General features: G+C 47.7%; 1 protein-coding gene across 5 annotated transcripts in view; it reads right to left on the minus strand.

Moving 5' to 3' along the window:
- LOC142883785 (signal-induced proliferation-associated 1-like protein 2) overlaps positions 1-17,401 on the minus strand; it is an 89,293-nt gene that overhangs the window by 54,609 nt on the left and 17,283 nt on the right. For 4 of the 5 annotated variants that reach the window (XM_076018984.1, XM_076018983.1, XM_076018980.1 and 1 more), the window contains exon 2: positions 1,832-3,603. In XM_076018984.1, coding sequence (XP_075875099.1) covers positions 1,832-3,344 — 1,513 coding nt within the window. In that variant the 5' untranslated portion in view covers positions 3,345-3,603. Of the gene's footprint in view, positions 1-1,831; positions 3,604-14,729; positions 15,030-17,401 lie in introns of those variants that run through there. The other variant, XM_076018981.1, reaches the window with a different exon arrangement.

Genomic DNA, 17,401 nt, shown 5'->3' on the forward strand with positions numbered 1-17,401 from the left:
GGCAGGGGCTACGTCCACACACTCTGGAGTACCACGGGTGAAAGCTTGTCCCGGCAAAACGAAAGTGACAGCGACGCGGGGGCATTTCAATTATACATCCACCTGCGCCGCTGCCAAAAAAAGAGGTTAAACAGAGCCCGAGAGTTGTTGGGGTGAGATTGGCGGCAAACAACGCGCCATTGGGTAGTTAATGATTATCGGACAAACGTCAATGGTACACAAGCAGAGCGGTGTCACTGAAATTTGCGAAAGGCGCTGATCCTCAATTAAAAACACACTGATTTTTTTTCCTCCCCTTTGTCGGGAAGGTCAAGAATCCGTCGGTGTGAAAGGTGAAGCAGCTGTTTTTCGGCGGAGGCTTAAGAATGGGTAACACAATCTGCTGAGAGCAGCAATAGCAGACAGTGGGAAAAGCCCATATGCATAATGCGCTGATGGGTCGAGGTCATTGATGGTATTTCCAGCATGTCTCTTCCAGGTGCTTTAACGAAGGGGACCTGGGACCTTGGCATATTTCTGCTGACCCATGCGTTACATAGCGGGGCTGCCCTCACACCCGTGCCCTCTCCCTCCCTCCCCGCCCGCCCGCCAGCCCGCCCCCAACAAGGAACAGCTGCAACACACCCTCTCGCTCACCTCTCTCTTCTCAAATGACTAATCACGGCTTCACTGCAGGGTTACGGGCAATATCACAGAGAGGACACGACCGCTTCACTCCAGAGGAAGTGAAACACACACCCTCGCACCCAACACAAGCCTGCTATTGTTCTGGCCCCTCATTTCATACGGTGTTACAAAAATAACCGGGCCGTCAAGATATCTGAGCCAATGTGTGGAGGCTGTTCCAGGAGGGAGCCCTCGCACGGCACTGTGCAAAGTCTTCTTTGCATGAGGAAATGAACTTGGCCGGGCAAAGGTTTGAAGTAATGGATCGTCTAAAAGCTGATATTTCACCCATTTATTGCTCAGCACTTGGTGCATTCAGGCTGTTGTAACATTTTCTGATCTATCTGAGGCTTTGTCAAAGGTGATTGTCATGTATAATAATCTGAAAAAAATACTCAGACGGTGTCATTCAAGCAAGCAATGTGACTGTGAATATGTAAACGTATATGTATATATATATATACATACATATATACATACATATATATATATATACACACATATATACACACATATATATATACATGTATATCTATGTATATATATATGTATATATATATATATATATATATATATATATATATATATATATATATATATACATATATATATATATATACATACATATACACATACATATATATATATATATATATATATATATATATATATATATATATATATATATATATATATATATACACATATATATATATACATATATACATAGATATATAGATATACGTATATATATATATCTATAGATATATATATATATACATATATAAAAGCTCCAGTCTGTTCTCCCTTTTATGCATTTCTTATAAAGTAGCATCTGAGGAAAGTGCACACACAGCTCTCTGTCTCTCGCTATGAAACAGCCCATGCACAGCAACTTCCAGGAGCATGTAAACAAAGGCAGCTGTGTCGCATTGTGCTGATCTTGTGCTCAAGGGTTCGTCCCTGGAGCCCATAGTGGATATTTTTACTAAAAACATGAAGTTCCGCATCAAAATGAATCGCACCAGCACGGTCACAAAAGATCAAGAATTGTCACCAGTGCACACATTCACAAAATCGTGCATGCAACACATGGGCGAACCATTGATCTGGGTTGACCTATCCCTTTTTAAATAAGCACGCATCCGCAATAAAGACGACTTACCTCTTCCGTAGAAGTACTTGTGGTAATAGTACGCTCCGAGGTCAATGTGCTCGATGATGTAGCGTTTGACCTTCTCCCGGTGGATGGGCTGGTTTTCTCGAGGCACCTCCAGCACCGACACCCCTGCATTGGTGCAGTGTGAACTTAGAGACGACTCAAAGGAGCAGCTTTCCGACATGCCGCTGTAGTTGGCGCTGTTGGCTCTGGAGAGGGAGATCTTCCTCTCGCTCTCGCCACCAATTTCGTTGCGAAAGTGCGGGCAGCCGAGCACCAAGTTGTTGCTCTTCCCGTCCCCCTCGTCAGCGTCCAGGTTCTCCTTCGGGTTCAGCTCCTCCCTGCTGCCCACCGGTGACTCAAACAGGGGGGCATTCCCGCTGCTGCACCCTGCTGCTCCGCCTTCTGGACCCAGTCCGGGTCCGATTGCGGCCACAAACCCGGACAGTCCGCCGGCTCCAAGTCCCATTCCAGCCGAGGCAGCCGACGCGCCCGTGGTGGTGTTCTTCCTCTGGCTCAGGTTAGCTCGGCTTGCCACCGCCTCGCTGATGTTGAAGAGGACGCTCTGGACGTCGTAGTGCGAAAAGCACTTCTGGAAGCTGAGCGGCCGCCGGTCGTCCTCCAGCGAGAGCCGCAAAGCGTCGCTCTCGCTCTTTATGGTCCGCAGTTTCCTGAACAGAGAGGTTTCGGAGGATTCCGACTTGAGCCGCCTCATGAAGGACTTCTCCCGCTCCCGACTGTAAATCAGCGAACTGTCTATGTACTCGTAGCCGGGAACGTGGACTATCTCACCCCTTGCAATCTGGGCTGCTGTCTGCAGGCTAGGCGATAGGGAGGCATCGCAGCGTAACAACTCCGGGAAACCCATAGGCGGTATGCTCCGGTGGTCCATGGTGTCCACTCGGTAGCCCTTCAGCATGGTAAAGAAGCCTTCGCCGCTCAGACCCTGGCGGTCAATGGAGGACGTGCTGCCATATTCGCGGTGCAGCGAGGCCCCAGTGTTTGGGTTGACGGCAGTCTGGTCCATTATGTCCTCTGAGTCGATGTCACTAATGGTTACATCACTGTTGCTGCGCTGGCGGATAGGATTGAGACCTTTCAACGGGGAGTGGCTGAGGAGGTCGCTCAGGGTATATTTATCAGTGTAGTCGACTTCCACGCACACTGCTTCCCCTTGCTCCAGTATTTCTATGTGCTCCTGCTGGCCGTTCTGAAAGACGGGTATCACACTCTGGTAGTTCGGCGACGGCCGTCCATCCCACCCCTCTTTCCTCGGTGGCCACTCCGTCACCCTGGCCCTGACACCCATTTTAGGCATGGCCGGTGTGCCGTTTGCTTTGCCCACACCCTCGCTTTTCCCCTGCATGTTGGAGACTGGTGGTCCCATGCTACCGTTCAGGGCTTTGAGTTTCCTAGTAAAAAGCTCCTCGGACTGCATGGCTCTCAAGTATTCTTCTGGGCCTCCCACAGTTCCCACAAGGTTTGATTTGTTATCCGTCACAGGGCTCAAAATACTCATATCCTGCTGGCAGACTCCTTGAGGACCAGACTCTCAGGACCCCTCTTCATTACATCATGTGATTTGCTCGGCGGCAAGCGGAGGTGGAGCCTCTTTCCCGAGTCAGCGAAGCAGGAGTCTTCATAACTCACGGACGGTGGCTGGCATGCAGCATTTGGATGTCAAGGACGAGTGTCTGAGGAGCTGCTGAGGCACAGCGGAGCCGAGTCTTTCCTCACAGCGTGCTGTCAACACAGGATGACAGCTGAAAGACTTGGATCTGTGGCACAGGAAACAAAACAGAGAGGACAACATTTAGACACTGCGAGTGGTGGGTTAAACCACAGAGTGAGACTGACTTAAATTCCTGAAAACCAATCTTAAAGCTTTTCTCACTTCTGATACCCATTGTCCGTATCCTATCAGCTTACAACATACTCCCACTAATGGCTGTAATGATTTGAGAACTTTGTAAAGAACATCACAAAGCGGAGCTAATTAGTGTAGGCTTTCAGAAAGGAGATGCGGCCATTATGGGTTCGTAACAAGACAGCCAGCAGCTCTGTCGGTGCCTCCAGCCAACAGATGGTGTTGACGCAAATTACAGCAACTTGAGGCAGATGTTCGGCTAAATGCCGGCGTGTACCAATATCTGATCCGCCCGCTCGCAGCATTGTCAAGTCTGCAAATTATATGGGAGGGATAATTTTGCGTATGCATTGGCAGTGCAAGTGCCTTTTCTTATCTGAACTAGTCGGTTGGCAGGAAAATGAATCAGGACAAGATGAGATAAAACTGGTCATAAAACCTGACAACCACTCAACAGCAACCTCAGGAATTTCCGAAAACAACTTTGTGTTCGGTCTTCGGGATTGCTCTACTTTAGAATGAAATAACTGACTTGCTTGCTTTTCCCACTTAAACATTTCACATATTACAAATCAACACACTGCAAAACTCAAACTCACACACAATTTATGCCCATCAATGAGCACAACGAAAGGTGAGTTCATCCACAACTTTCAAGTCAGAGTGTCTCTATCAAGCGAAAACAGAAAAACCTCTGAAAACCATCACAAAATGTTTCTGATGCTGAAGCCAAGCCTTTGAGATAAGGTAGTGGAAAAACAAGAACTGGCCCAGATCTTATTTATTTCAGTGCAATTTGATGTGTTGCACTGAGGAAAAGACTGACTTCTGCTCCGATTCTCTGACATAACAGGTACCCTGAGTGTTTCGACCCATTACCCTAAATGCTTTTTCTTGTTCTTCAAAGCTGGCGGCGTGCTTCATTTCTCTACACGCAGCATTGACACAAATACTTCCTGATTTTAAATAACCTCATGCATCACAGGGGACCAGTCACAAAATTGGAGTTCCAGGGAAGATGATACGTTGTACAAGTTGTTGTTTTTTGGTTTTTTTTTAAAAAGTTATTTATGAATACAACAACACTGACATTTTCTAATAAGAGAGCCTCGTGCACCAGACAACTGTTTACATTACACAAGCATTACAGTTAAGGAGAGGGGCCAACTATTTTGGGTTTTGAATATGGGCCACATCAAGATTAGCTACAGGCCACAGGAGACCAAACAGACTCTAGTCAGACACGTACCAATAATAAAGTATGCACCTCAGCCTGGGCAAGAAGAAGTTAATGCATTCATGACCCAGATATGTAGGAATAGATTGTTAATGATGCACTCTTAGCTCAGATCTCAGTGCCCAAGTGGACTGGTCTGGCCATGAAGGCCTAGACCGAGGCCTCCTTCATTGGTGGCAAAGTGCAGCGTTGGTGTGCATAGCAGGACACACAGAAGACAGCAAGGCATCGTCTTGTCATGCTGATGCATATTGTAGCAACAAGACTAGCACTGGGAAACATGTTTGTCTGGGAATAATAAATAATGAAATATGAGATGAACAATGCCTAGTTTGGAGACAAGGAGTCTGCAGAATTGAATTTATTTTCATGATTCAATGTTGTTGTTTTTAAACTACTTCCAAATGCAGTGCAGATTTTAATTTAGAAAGCATAACCTTCAGTTTTAAAAACGGTGCACGCTCATCACAAACATAATCTTATTGTATGATTTGTGAATGCCGATTACCAACTGTGGACGAGCTTGGCTGGTTTTGACATCCACTTTAAAGGAGCAGGTACTTTCTTGAAGGTGCAACTTGCAATCTACGAAGTCAAGGGGGTCGTGGGTCTGCGTCTATGAAATCCCTGCCCCATTGAAAGACACTGTGGCTGCTACGAAGCAACAACTGGCAATCTCAGAAAAAATTGACAGTAAATTACTGCCAATCTTCCCAGCTTTTAACTCTTCAACCACCTGAAATCTTAGCCTTAGGTGTCTTTCCAACGCGTGACAGAGGAACAGGGATGATTACAGGAGTCTGCCAGCTGACACCTAAGGCCCTGTTTTCACTTGGTCACTTGTAACTGTTTTGGGGGATTGGATCACGAGAACGGATCTCGAAGCATCTGTTCGCACTTAGCCATTAACATGCGTCTCGAGCGTGCCAATTGTGATCGCATCACACGCCCCCCCCTGCAGAACCTATGCAAATGCAACATGCGTCATTTCCGTTTTTAACGACTGGGGGCAGTAAAGCGCAAAACCACGGCGAGTTTTACATGACAGCAAATAAGAATCAACTTCCTGTTTGCGGACTATATCTAGTCACTCGTTTTAATTCTACTGCAGCTCGTATGGATCCGAACGAGGAGTAACGACTGGTGGGACAGAGTGGTGACGACTTTATTTTCGGATCAACAGTGGCTGGCAAATTTTCGGATGCAACGTCGCACATTTAATCACATATGTGGGGAAACTGCGACCGCTGCTCCGCTGACAAAATACGTTAATCCAGAATGAAATTTATTAGCATGCTAATAAACGAGTCTAACAAAAATGATTTGTTTTCGCTTCTTGTTTGGCGGGAGTTGGGGCGTACTTGGGGCGCCGACCAAATACGTACACGGGAGAGGTGAGTGGAGTAGGCGGTCGTTAATGCGGACTGAGCTGCATTCTGTTCGCACGTCCGTGACGAATGCGTTTTTATACGATGCGACCACCAAAACGGTATTCGGATGTCAAAACGGATTTGGACTGTTTGCACTTGGTCACTTCATGCGTTTTTCGTATTCCGATCGGCAAAAAACGCATGAAATGGCCAAGTGCAAACAGGGCCTAAGTGTCACATGTTGACTTAACAATGTGTGCAGGCGAGAGCAAAAATGCTGCCACCTGCACAAATGATTTTATCAGTGACTGAGATCAGGAAGGACAAAGACACTCGCCGACTGTGATTGTAAAGCAAGGAACCGCAACGGCACGGCTGAGCTCTTATAAAAGGAATATAATGCTGCCAAGGCGGAATCCTACAAACGTCCAAAGCAGTCATTGTGTATTACAACAATGAAGGGACCAACAGACATGGCCAGAAAATTTTAAACAATTTTAAGCTATTACTCAGGCACTCTCAGCTTATTTCAGCCACTACTTGCAAAGGTAAACCTTATGTGCAATTTAACGGGACAAATTATATCATTGTGAATAGTACCATAAACTCATTCAAGAGTCAAAATATGATATGACATACATATTCTTTTTTAGACTTAAGTCAGAATGTGTCTCGATGTGACCAGTTCTTTGAGTCAAGAAGTCAAGAGTTTGAACATAAGGACTTAGCCTCAAGGTTGATTTAGTGTGAACTTTCTCAGATGTTTGATTGGCTACCAAACGCCACCTACTTTTGGTATGTTGTGATTTTACTCCTTTATTTTTTTTTTTTCAAGGGAGACGAAAATAGGGTGGTAATATATATTGTCTCCTCCAGGGTGTAGGGAAGGGTGACCTGGCCTTTATTTGAAATGGTGGACAGGATAACCGGCTGCACATGGTGGCCTGTGTTTCCTTTCCCTCCCTTCTATATTAGCTACTTTGCCTGTGACAGTGATTAATGAACCCAGTTGTGTCATTCCGCAACCCCCAGCCGAGGGAGAGCGCCACAAGCTACTTGGTCAGCAGAATCCATCTTCTGTGTGACCTAAAGAAGGCTGTTTTCTGTCCATTCCTTTGTAGCCATGCGCCGAAGGGAGGTTGGCAGATGAAGGGGTGGGCGGTCTGCTTTCCAAACAGGCCTTTATTATGGGGAGTAATGCGTTGCCATTGTAGCTGTTTAAGACACGGGGGCCCGGTGAAGAGGAGGGGGCAGGGTATAAATAAAGACGGGGGAAAGATGGCAGAGAAGGACGGGCCTAATTACAGTAATGAACTCATTTTCTGTCCCTGATGTTTGAGAGCCGTCCTTTTCCTCTCAGCTCATCTGGAGAGTGGAGTGGCCCGTCGCTTCTCCCGGCTCTTAAAATAATTCTGACACTGTGGCCTGATTAAAGGCCTCGCAGATATTAAGCCACTGTCAGAGGAGTGACGACGTCCTGTCCACCATCCTGAGATTAATACGTACCATCGGCTGCGCTGTGAAATGCACAGTCGGCGTCAACCGCAGCTGACAGGCACACGTCAACACTCTACGACTGCCATTGAAAAGGGAAAGTCCTACTAAACAGCACTGTGGACTGGTTGAAGCTTCCTTACATTTCTTCAGTTTGTCCCCCAGCCGTTTAAAAGGTAAGAGTGATTTCAAAAAAAAGAAAAAAAAATGAACTGGAAATAATGGAAATCAGCCCAAGATGCGAGGATGATCTACAAAGCGGCAGTGAATATATTAACACCGCAGATCTACTCAATGTCAGGCGCACAACACGTTTTCGCACAGCTTATTAAGACTATTCCGCTGAGAGCTGACAGCACTCCAGGAAATTAGGCACAGAATGTATGCCGGAAAAGCTTGTCTGTGTCAGAAACCCCCTCAGCATGCTTCTTCAGAGGAATGCCAAGTGATTTGCATACCTAATCAGGATACGAGGTTACCTTTGGAAAATATCTTCTGCAGCATTATCTTCAGGGGTTAGCTGAGGATGGAGGAGTGTGTGTGTGTGTGGGGGGGGGGGGGGGGGGGGGTATTATGTTAAATTGCGAAATCTCACCGAGGACACTCGATGTCAAAAGTGAAATATCAAGATTTGCATATATTTGGCCATCACAGGCACAATTTAGTGTGATGCGCATGCGTGTACAAGACACACTTTGTCTGAAGGGTTACAGGATAGTGTAAGAGAAGAACAGTGTGCTGCCTGGTACGAAAAAAAAAAAAACTATATTGTAAGTTAAATCAAGAACAGTCCTCCCATGCAGTAGTTTTAATTAAGCCAGGTACCTTTTTAAAGCAGAGACAGTAGCATCTGCTGGAGAAAAAAAAAGCATATAATTCTGAAAAGACACCTAATGCACATTCCGTGCAAGAAAGACCCCTTTGAAATGTTACACACTCGCCCTTTAACGCGTACATTCATGTCTAATGTGGCATCCTTTATATTGTCCAGCTCCACTGACCCCGGGTCAGAGCTAGACATGTTTATTTAGCTTCTACCGAGCTGCAGGGCCGCTCTGACCCCCAGGGTGAACACAAGAACCTATGATTACACACAATTATCTTTAATAAACCCCAGGCCTAATTGAAGCACATTAATGCTCATTTATTCTCGCCGGGCAGGAAGTAGTAGCTGCCCCCGTCCCACAAGACGCCTCAACCTTTGGAGTCGAGGCCATGCCGTGATGCAGTCATCTTGTCCTCCGGCGTCCAAATTAGGGTGCAGTAGGGGTCAGAGGTCGGGATGATTACAACAATTTTCCACCTCATGGACTTCGTCATATAGCGGGAGAAAGGCGGCGATTCCGTGTGAGGTGAAAGTTCTTTCTCTGTGCATTCCATCCGCCATCTGTTTTAGTCTCTAGCTACCTGCCTTCCACAGCCAAGCGCTGGCAGCCAGTCAGATACTTGGATGTGTCACACTGCGTTCATCATCAAGTCGGGGTTGAAGGAAGAAATCCAAGCAGAAAGCAAACAGACCTGAAGGCACATTGCTTACGCTTCACCGTCTGCAGTTTGATTTCTCAATAGCCTCGCAATAATAACAACCGCCAATCACATTCCACGTGACAATGAGATTTGCACCGCAAAGTCCGCGAGCAGGTCTCCGCACAGGGGTCCGTTTAAAAGCGCGTCAGAGGTGTTTGCGGGACGGGAGCTTCACTCTCACACCTGCAGATTGAGGAGTGAGGGGAAGGCGGCGGCCCGGAAGGGTGCGAGCTATCCACAACCATCTACAGCAGCCGGACTGGGAACACGTTTCCGCTTCAGCGGAGCGGTACTTGGCTTAAACTCTTTAAATGAAGAGGCGGTGAAGAAGGAAAGTGAGGAGAGGGAGGGCTTGGGAAAAAGTGGGAGCGTTGCCAAATCTTGGTCCAGGAAATATGTGCAATTAAACCAAACCACCAATTAATTGGCATTGGTTTCCATGAGAGTTCAAGACCAGGGGCCTGGGAAAATGGGCAGAGCATCTTCCCCACGTGCCTTCAAAACCAGTGTGTGTGTGTGTGTGTGCCTGTTCTATGAAAGTGAGGACCAAAGAAAACCAAATCAAACCATTCAACTGTTCCCTCTTTCATGTCCTGCACTCGCCATTCAGCCTCACAACAGGAAGGAATCTCCCACCGGCTGACACTCAAATTGGCACCGATGCTAAAGCCCCGCCATGAACGGCCCGACCGGGTCCTTCCTGTAACGCGGCGATAACTCAACTCCATCAGTGGCGGCGAGAACCCAATCAACCCCCGGCTCCACCCACCCTTATTGTGGCCAGACCACCAGCCTTAAACAGCCCAATGTGCCAATATTGCCTGCAGGGAGCGATGCTGCGATTTTAATGGGCAGTGTGAAAGGAGGGTCACACCCTCAGTGGGAGGTAAGGAAACCAATGAAATGAGTTCCAGCCAGCTGCATTATCGAGACCGATATGTGGAAACTTGCAGCCAAACAATTGTAAACCAAGCCGTAGTTTACAGGGAGGGGGGAAACACTTCTGCAAGTCAAACATTTCATAAAAATGTCTGTAAAAAGACCAAGCCCAGGATTTATTTTATCCCCTAACTTGAGACGAGCGGACAAATTCTTTGTTGAGACAATGAGCGCGCTCCGCCAACGGTTATACTCTGTGGTACAAGTGTTTGTCCGCTGCTTCAAAGTTCACAGATCATAGCTCTGTCTTTTGCGAAACTCCATAAATTTGCCTGCAACAATAACATATTAAGAATGGCAAACCATGTTTGTTCCAATCCCACGCATGTCCTGAACAGTGAATACAAACTGTTAAAATCTAACTGGAGACACATGGTCCATGGTCCCAGGATAGACTTGGAAAAAGGAAACTACTTCATACACTAGTCAGGCTTTAATCTCACTAAACTTCATCTTAATCCCAAATCCAAAATAATAACAATGCTAATAATTTCTCTGGCTTTTGGACATAATCACCCCTAAAAAAGGATATAATTATGTCACTGCCAAAGTCATTCATCGTTTGCTTATTACAACTTGTCTAAGGCTAAGGTTATGTACAACCAATTTGCGTTGGTATGCAGTTTTGCTTGATAATAATACATTAAGACACATTACAGCGCTTCAATTTTTTTTACCCAGAGACACACAATGCTTTCTGACACAATACATAAATCAATTGAATGACTACCCGATTGTAAAAAAACAAGTAAAAAATAAATCAAATCAGTGATCGTATAAACTCTGATATATTGACAACGCCTGTCAACACAAGGCTTTAGAGTTTTACAGTCAAAATCTACAAATCTACCGCTTTCAAATTTATTCTACACTGCACTTCAGTCGCCATTGCTATTACAGATGCTTTCAATCACCATGCACTGTAACCCACCGAGGACTATTTGGACCATTACTGCATACTGAGAATTCGTACATTTTACCGCTTAAGCATGCATGCTGGACTGACTTTGATAGATTTTCTTCTTAATGGTGCATTGAAAAGCAGTGTGTTTTTACGAGCGTGATTCTGAAGCACTATGAACTGATTTGAATACGCCACGAAAATCGCTATGATGTGTAGCAGATACAAGCTGGGAACGCCTTGCAAAAGTCTAAAGACCCCCCTGATCCTCCCAAAAGTGGAGATAACATGAACTAGTGGACGGAGGGGGGCGGGGCTGCTGAGGATACTGATATACAGGGAGAACTGGGTACTAGCATACTGGGAGAATATCGGCGGCGCCACAGAAGGCAGGAATACGCGTACATAAGAGTACAAGCTTTTCTAGAGGTAAGAAGAGGAACAGAGCCAAGGCGGTTTCTGCGGGCGGCGATTACGAGCCGTGTGTTTACATCTCAGAGCACACAGTCCCAAGCTGACCCAACAACAGAAGAACAATCAGAGGAGGAGATAAAAAAAAAAAAACGAGGTCAGTCAGACAGCGCAGAGTAAACATATGTGCTTCCCTCACCGCTTCATCATCCCCCCTGACGCTAGGCCTCACGGTGCAGTGCACTGTGGGAAATGCCCACATACACAAACGTCCGGTCAGTGCCACAGGTGCGGAGACTTGCAAAGAACACAACATCAATCCAACAACGGCCGCACTGTCTTCGGAAACACAACCTCTGGCTTTATCTCTGCTAGGGAATCGTTTCTTCTGTGTTTTTATTCCTTCCTCACCCCCAGAGTTTTGAACCTCACAGTCTTCAGCTGTTCTGTGATTGAGAGAACCAGACGTGAGTCACTGCGAGAAAAGGGGAAGTTGCTTCATACCGCAAGTGGGATTTAAATTAAGTCCATAAATGCTTCCCACAGATATAAGACTGACAACATCTGGAAGGAGAGGGAGATACAGCGTGAGGCTGTATATCTGCCCCTGTGGTTACAGAGCTAAACCCGAGGTCAGGCCTGTCCGAGTTTCATCCCGCCACACCTCATCCGTCAACAGTCCTGCTCCCACGTGTAAAGTTAAACAAAAGATAGCATGTTTGCTTTGCCGTGGACTTTGTGGTTTGGACTCCTGGTTGTTTCTTGCTGTCGTCTCACAATGGCGGCTGCTTCCGTGGTCATGTGGGTCCGTTTATCTACCGAGGAGGCGCTGCCAGTAGTCGGTTCTGCCCTGTGCTAACGGTAGCTCCATGTGGAACACTCGCAGGCTGAGGGTCACCTGTGATCGGTCTCTCATTTCACTCGGCGGAGGGAACGGCTAAGTATTTAACCACAGCGCAAGTGCTTGGTTTCGTTCCTGTGCAAATTTGAATCTCCTAATATCTACCATATGCCGAGTGGCGGACAAAAGAGAAGGCGCCTGCCAGGAAAAGTGGTTCCAAGCATCATGATCGTGCATAGCAGCGACTCAACTCGAAATCGCATTACGTGTACACGTTAATCTCCGCTCCTTCGGAAAACATAAACTCGGCGTCGGAGTGGAACTTATTGCAAAGTGAAGCGTCTCTTTTAAAGCTGCGGAGATTTACGGAGAAAGAGAAAAAACAAAAAAAAAGGAGGTCCAAACGCAACCTTCCGCTTGTTTACTCAGCCGCGTTTTGATATGCTAAACGCTCAAGTAAACACCCGCAACAGATGTTCTTGAGGCGCTTTAGGAGACCTGGCTCTTATCAACCAGCTGCAACTGCTCCCATTCATCAAGTCCTTCGTAAACGCAAACGTTGTGCGCAAACGTCAAACACACCTTGCGCTCCAGGTGTGCCGTTTCCTCGAGCCGACAGCAAACAACGTGTTAAGATGAAAGTCGTGATAAAAAAAACGAAATTACCGCGGCGGATCTGGAATGACAACTCTCGCTGCCAAAATCTAACATAATTAGTCGACGCGATCAATCAACTGGTAGCTCCAAATAGGCTAGGCTTCGCACGAGGTGCAACGGTGGCGGCGGCGGTGGCAGCAAGTAACAAAAGAAGACTCTTCATTGCTTCTGAGGTGAGACTTTGCTGCATATAAAACATCAGAGCGCCGGCGCTGGCGGCTGGAGGCAACTCTCGGAAGGAAGCTGGCCTTGGCACTGCTGAGAATGGGAGTCTCCCGCCCTGATGCCCATCCAGCTGGCCACCTGCCCAGCGCCTGCCAGGCGGCACACTGCCATTGTCCTCTCTTGTTTCAGGGTGATCTGACAAGTAAAATAGTCAGGACGCCCGATTTTTTTTCCCCTCCTGCTTATACGTCCAGAATAAAAATTAAATGGGGCGTTTGGGTAAACAAGAGGCGCACGGTGGGATCAACTATAACGTTTGAACTAAAGAAAGCATCCGCTGCCGAGTCCAGCATGCAACAAACCGGCTCGCGTGTAGCGCTGTTTGAAAAAGTCATTGGCACGACCGATTAGCTGTGACATCCGGCTTTGGTGCCGCCACACCCCAGACGAGCTCGCCTTGTTTTTAAATGTCAGCGCCCAGAGCCTATCGAGGTCTCGTGCGCTGACGTTTCCGCGTGCGTCCGACAGACGGCGATTGCGTTTGTTCTTGGCGGCCTCAGCGGCACCCCGCCGCCACACAGCGCCGTGGCCACGATCCAAAAGGGACAATCTGTCCCCCTTCTCCAACTTGGCCCGGCCACGCCGGCCTCCGCCGCCGTGGTGAGACACTCGGGGATGTGCAGGGTGGATGCGACCCAGCGGGCCTCCAGAATAAACCAGAGCCAGTTTTGATAAGCGCAAACTCAAAGGCTTGCTAGCTTTTTAGCGGCTCTCTCAGGGAGAGGAAGGAAAAAAAGTCATAAAGGGGAGAGGAAGGGACGAGGAGCACTCTCAGCTCTTTAAAAGGGAAGTTGTTAAAATTTCTGAGAGCATTCTCGCCTGCGCTTCTCCACGGTGGTTACTCAGAGACCGCAGCATCACATGCTAGCGCAGAGACCGAGCTGGGCCGGCCGTGTGACGTCGCAGTCCCTGCCCGAGCACAGAACTCAGTTCAGGATTCCAAAAACTTCTACACTCGGCGCACTGAGCGTGTCAGCGCTCTGGAGCAGATGTCCCTCCTACGACTAACATCAGCAGGGCTCAGTTTCCTTTCAAGGTTTGTTTTGAAAATGTGGTCTGGTCCCGCTGTTGGGAATCCGATGTAGGAAGTAAAAATTTGGACTCCAGCACGGTTCGCAGCTCGCTCGCTGACAGAATAAGGTCAACAGAGAGATGCAGAAGGAACGCATCTTATAGGGAGGACTGGGCTGAGCGCAGATACGACAGTGAATCACACATTTATTCACCGCGCAGGAACGTCCGGGCTCGCTAGCGGCCACATCTCCCGGAGCGATTCACGCCACGCGTTAAAGCCACAAGTCAATGACAGCACTTCAGTCTGCGTAATCCCCTGTCTGAAGCAAATAAAACCGTGGCCAACATGCATTATTTAGCCTTTATTTACCCCCCACGGCGCTCCTGACAATCAGCGTCAGAGATCCGTTGCCATGCTTACCTGATTAAGCAAGCCCCCCCCGCCCCCCTTTTCATTGGCACCATAAATCCAAAGAGCAAGAGGACGAGAAGGCCTCCCGAGCCGCTGCGGTAATGAGCTCACTGCGAACGCGCCCGTCCGATTGCATTAAACCCGTCAGCCACTTGTTGATGGAGAAAGCCGCCGTGCTCTGCAGCCGAGATGTAAAAACAAACAAGTCTTCCCTCGGCTCTTCATCCAGCGACCAGTCCGGGGTCGGGGGACGTTGGGGAAAAAAAGAGGGAATGAAAAGGAAGGAGAGACTAGATTGAGGACAAGCCTGGCAGCCACCGAGGAGTCAATTTGGTTGAAATGCATACAGCTGTCCCCTAATGCACGCGGCCTTTTTCCCCCTCCCCCTGCCCGTTGACAAAGCCACCAACAGAATGAGACTGCAACATTAGCATATGTAAGGGAAAGTAGGTGGTTGTGTGAGGCGGAGGGGGGGGTGTGTTGGGTGGTGGCGGTCGGGGGTGAGCTGGGTGAGTTGAGGGAGTGAGCCGTGACATTCACAACTTCTCCGGCTGACAGGAAGGATGGGGGTGGGGGAGGTGGGGTTGGGGGTGTGTGGGGGGGGGCTATTGTTCCTAAGAAAAGATGTCCAGGTCAGGCCTGTGACCTTTCAGTTCTTCTTGCGATGGCTGACATTTGGGGGCGGTGGGAAGACGCAGGGATCCTCTTGCGCGGCCGCTCCCCTGTCCTATGAACTGCGGCGCGGTGGAAAAGGTCTCTCTGACAAACAGAGTCAGCAACCATGACCACCTTAAACACATCAAGATAAGGGAAGAACGACAACGGCAGGGAGGGGAACTGCTGGTCTTTTCAAAACTGATAATCCCTCCCACTCCCTCGGGCTGCATGCCATATGCTGAGGCTGCATTTTTCTTTTTTATTAATTTTTTTTTCAGCATCAGGCACAGGCCAAAGTTGCAGATAGGAGCGAAGCTGCAATCGCACCACATCTAACGCCGCAACCAAAGAAGGCGGGAAGGTGCGTTGGCTCGACAGCGAGTGAGTTTCATGTCATTCTCGCGTTGAGTCGAGTAGTCTTACGCTGCGGAGTTGAGACGGGTGATTGGCAGCGGCGACGCTTTGAGCTCAAACACAGCCGCTGATGCAGTCGGAGGAGAAAACTCAAGGCAACGCTGCAGGGGTTCCCACCAAAATCAACCTGAAACGCTGCGTTTTCTGCGGTTCTCCGGTAGGTAGGCGGAGGTACGAGCCCAGAGGAAAGCCATGAAAGAGGGTCTGTATCTCCGCAGGACGCGGCTCTTCTGTGCAAACAGCTGCAGGGTTGAAGGGCCTACTCACAGCGCGCCCAGCGAGCCGGCGTCAAACAAAGGCTGGCGGCCGGCCGTTGAAGTGCTGCTTTTATCAGGAGATGTGAGGCAAAGTATAAATTGCGACAGCTGCAAAACAAGGTGACCACTGACAGCGATGTGCGAATATTTGGTCCATGAAAAAAAAGAAAAGAAAAAAAAAAATCATACTTCAGAGCAGAAACACAGTGTTGCTTCCTTTGTGCGATGATGAGGAATCAACTCAAACATGTTGAAGAAATACATCTGCATATCTAAGAACTTAACTTATCCACATGTTGAAATGAAAGCTAGTCTCTTTTATTCTAACCTAGTCTACTAATAGGGCACATCATTTTTTTTAAATCAAATATTAGACTTCTGAACCATCTCAAACAACTTTACAAATTGTAATCATCAAGTGCTGCCAGGCTTTTACTCAATATCTACATGAGATTTCAATGTGACTCATTGACCAAACTCATATGTTTGATTTTCATTCTTTATGCTATCATATTAAAACTCATTTGACATTTAATAATCAACAGCTCAGTACAGAAGGGGCTTTGAAATTTGAGCCCGGCTAGGTGGTAGCGGTTTTATGAAGCGTCTCTGCAACCCATTATTCATCTTTATCATTAATCATGAAAGGGCTCATGAAAAATGTGTCTGTTTTTTGCCATTCGGTGGCAAAACAGGCCTCATCAAAGAGGAGAAAATGGCCGACAAAGGAAAACCACCGCACGCCGAATCGCAAGCGGGCACGCGGAGGGCGTCAGCCACGCAAACACCGCTCCGCTCGGCTTCGAGTGAGGATGTAGGAGACGCTGGCCGCAGTCACCTGTCATTAGAGTGTTGAAGTTTGCCGCAGCCTGTTGTTTGAGGTCACTTTGGGGTTTTCTTTCCCCCCCACTTGAGTTACCGAGACAGACTTGTGACAGTGAGCGTCTGTGGGCGGAATCTGCGAAGCAGTCGGGTTAAAATGAAGACGTCGAGACCAATAAAAAGGGAAAAAAAACACCAAGTCAGCAAGCACTGGGAAAAGATTTGAGGAAGTTTCCTTTTTGCTCGCGCAGTGCAGCTGCACGCTGCCGCGAAGCCTGTCGCCTTATTTCACCCTTAAAATGTAAACAAGAAAAACGCTTTTGAATGCACATTTTATCGTCCATGACCGTGCGCCACAACTGAATTTCGGGCGGCTTAACTGGGCAAACACAAAACAGTGTCATTCTAACAGCTTCCTGATGGCGGCTTTGTTTTGTCCCTGTATAGTTGGAAGCAGAAGCGCGTTAATAGCAGGAAATGACAGACTTTAATCAAGGCGAATGAGTGGCAGCCAGCGCAGGTCTGAGTACG

This window comes from Nelusetta ayraudi, unplaced genomic scaffold (assembly GCF_046127955.1).
Source record: "Nelusetta ayraudi isolate G7.1 ecotype Tasmania unplaced genomic scaffold, CSIRO-AGI_Nayr_v1 ptg000008l, whole genome shotgun sequence".
In the NCBI taxonomy this organism is placed as follows: domain Eukaryota; kingdom Metazoa; phylum Chordata; class Actinopteri; order Tetraodontiformes; family Monacanthidae; genus Nelusetta; species Nelusetta ayraudi.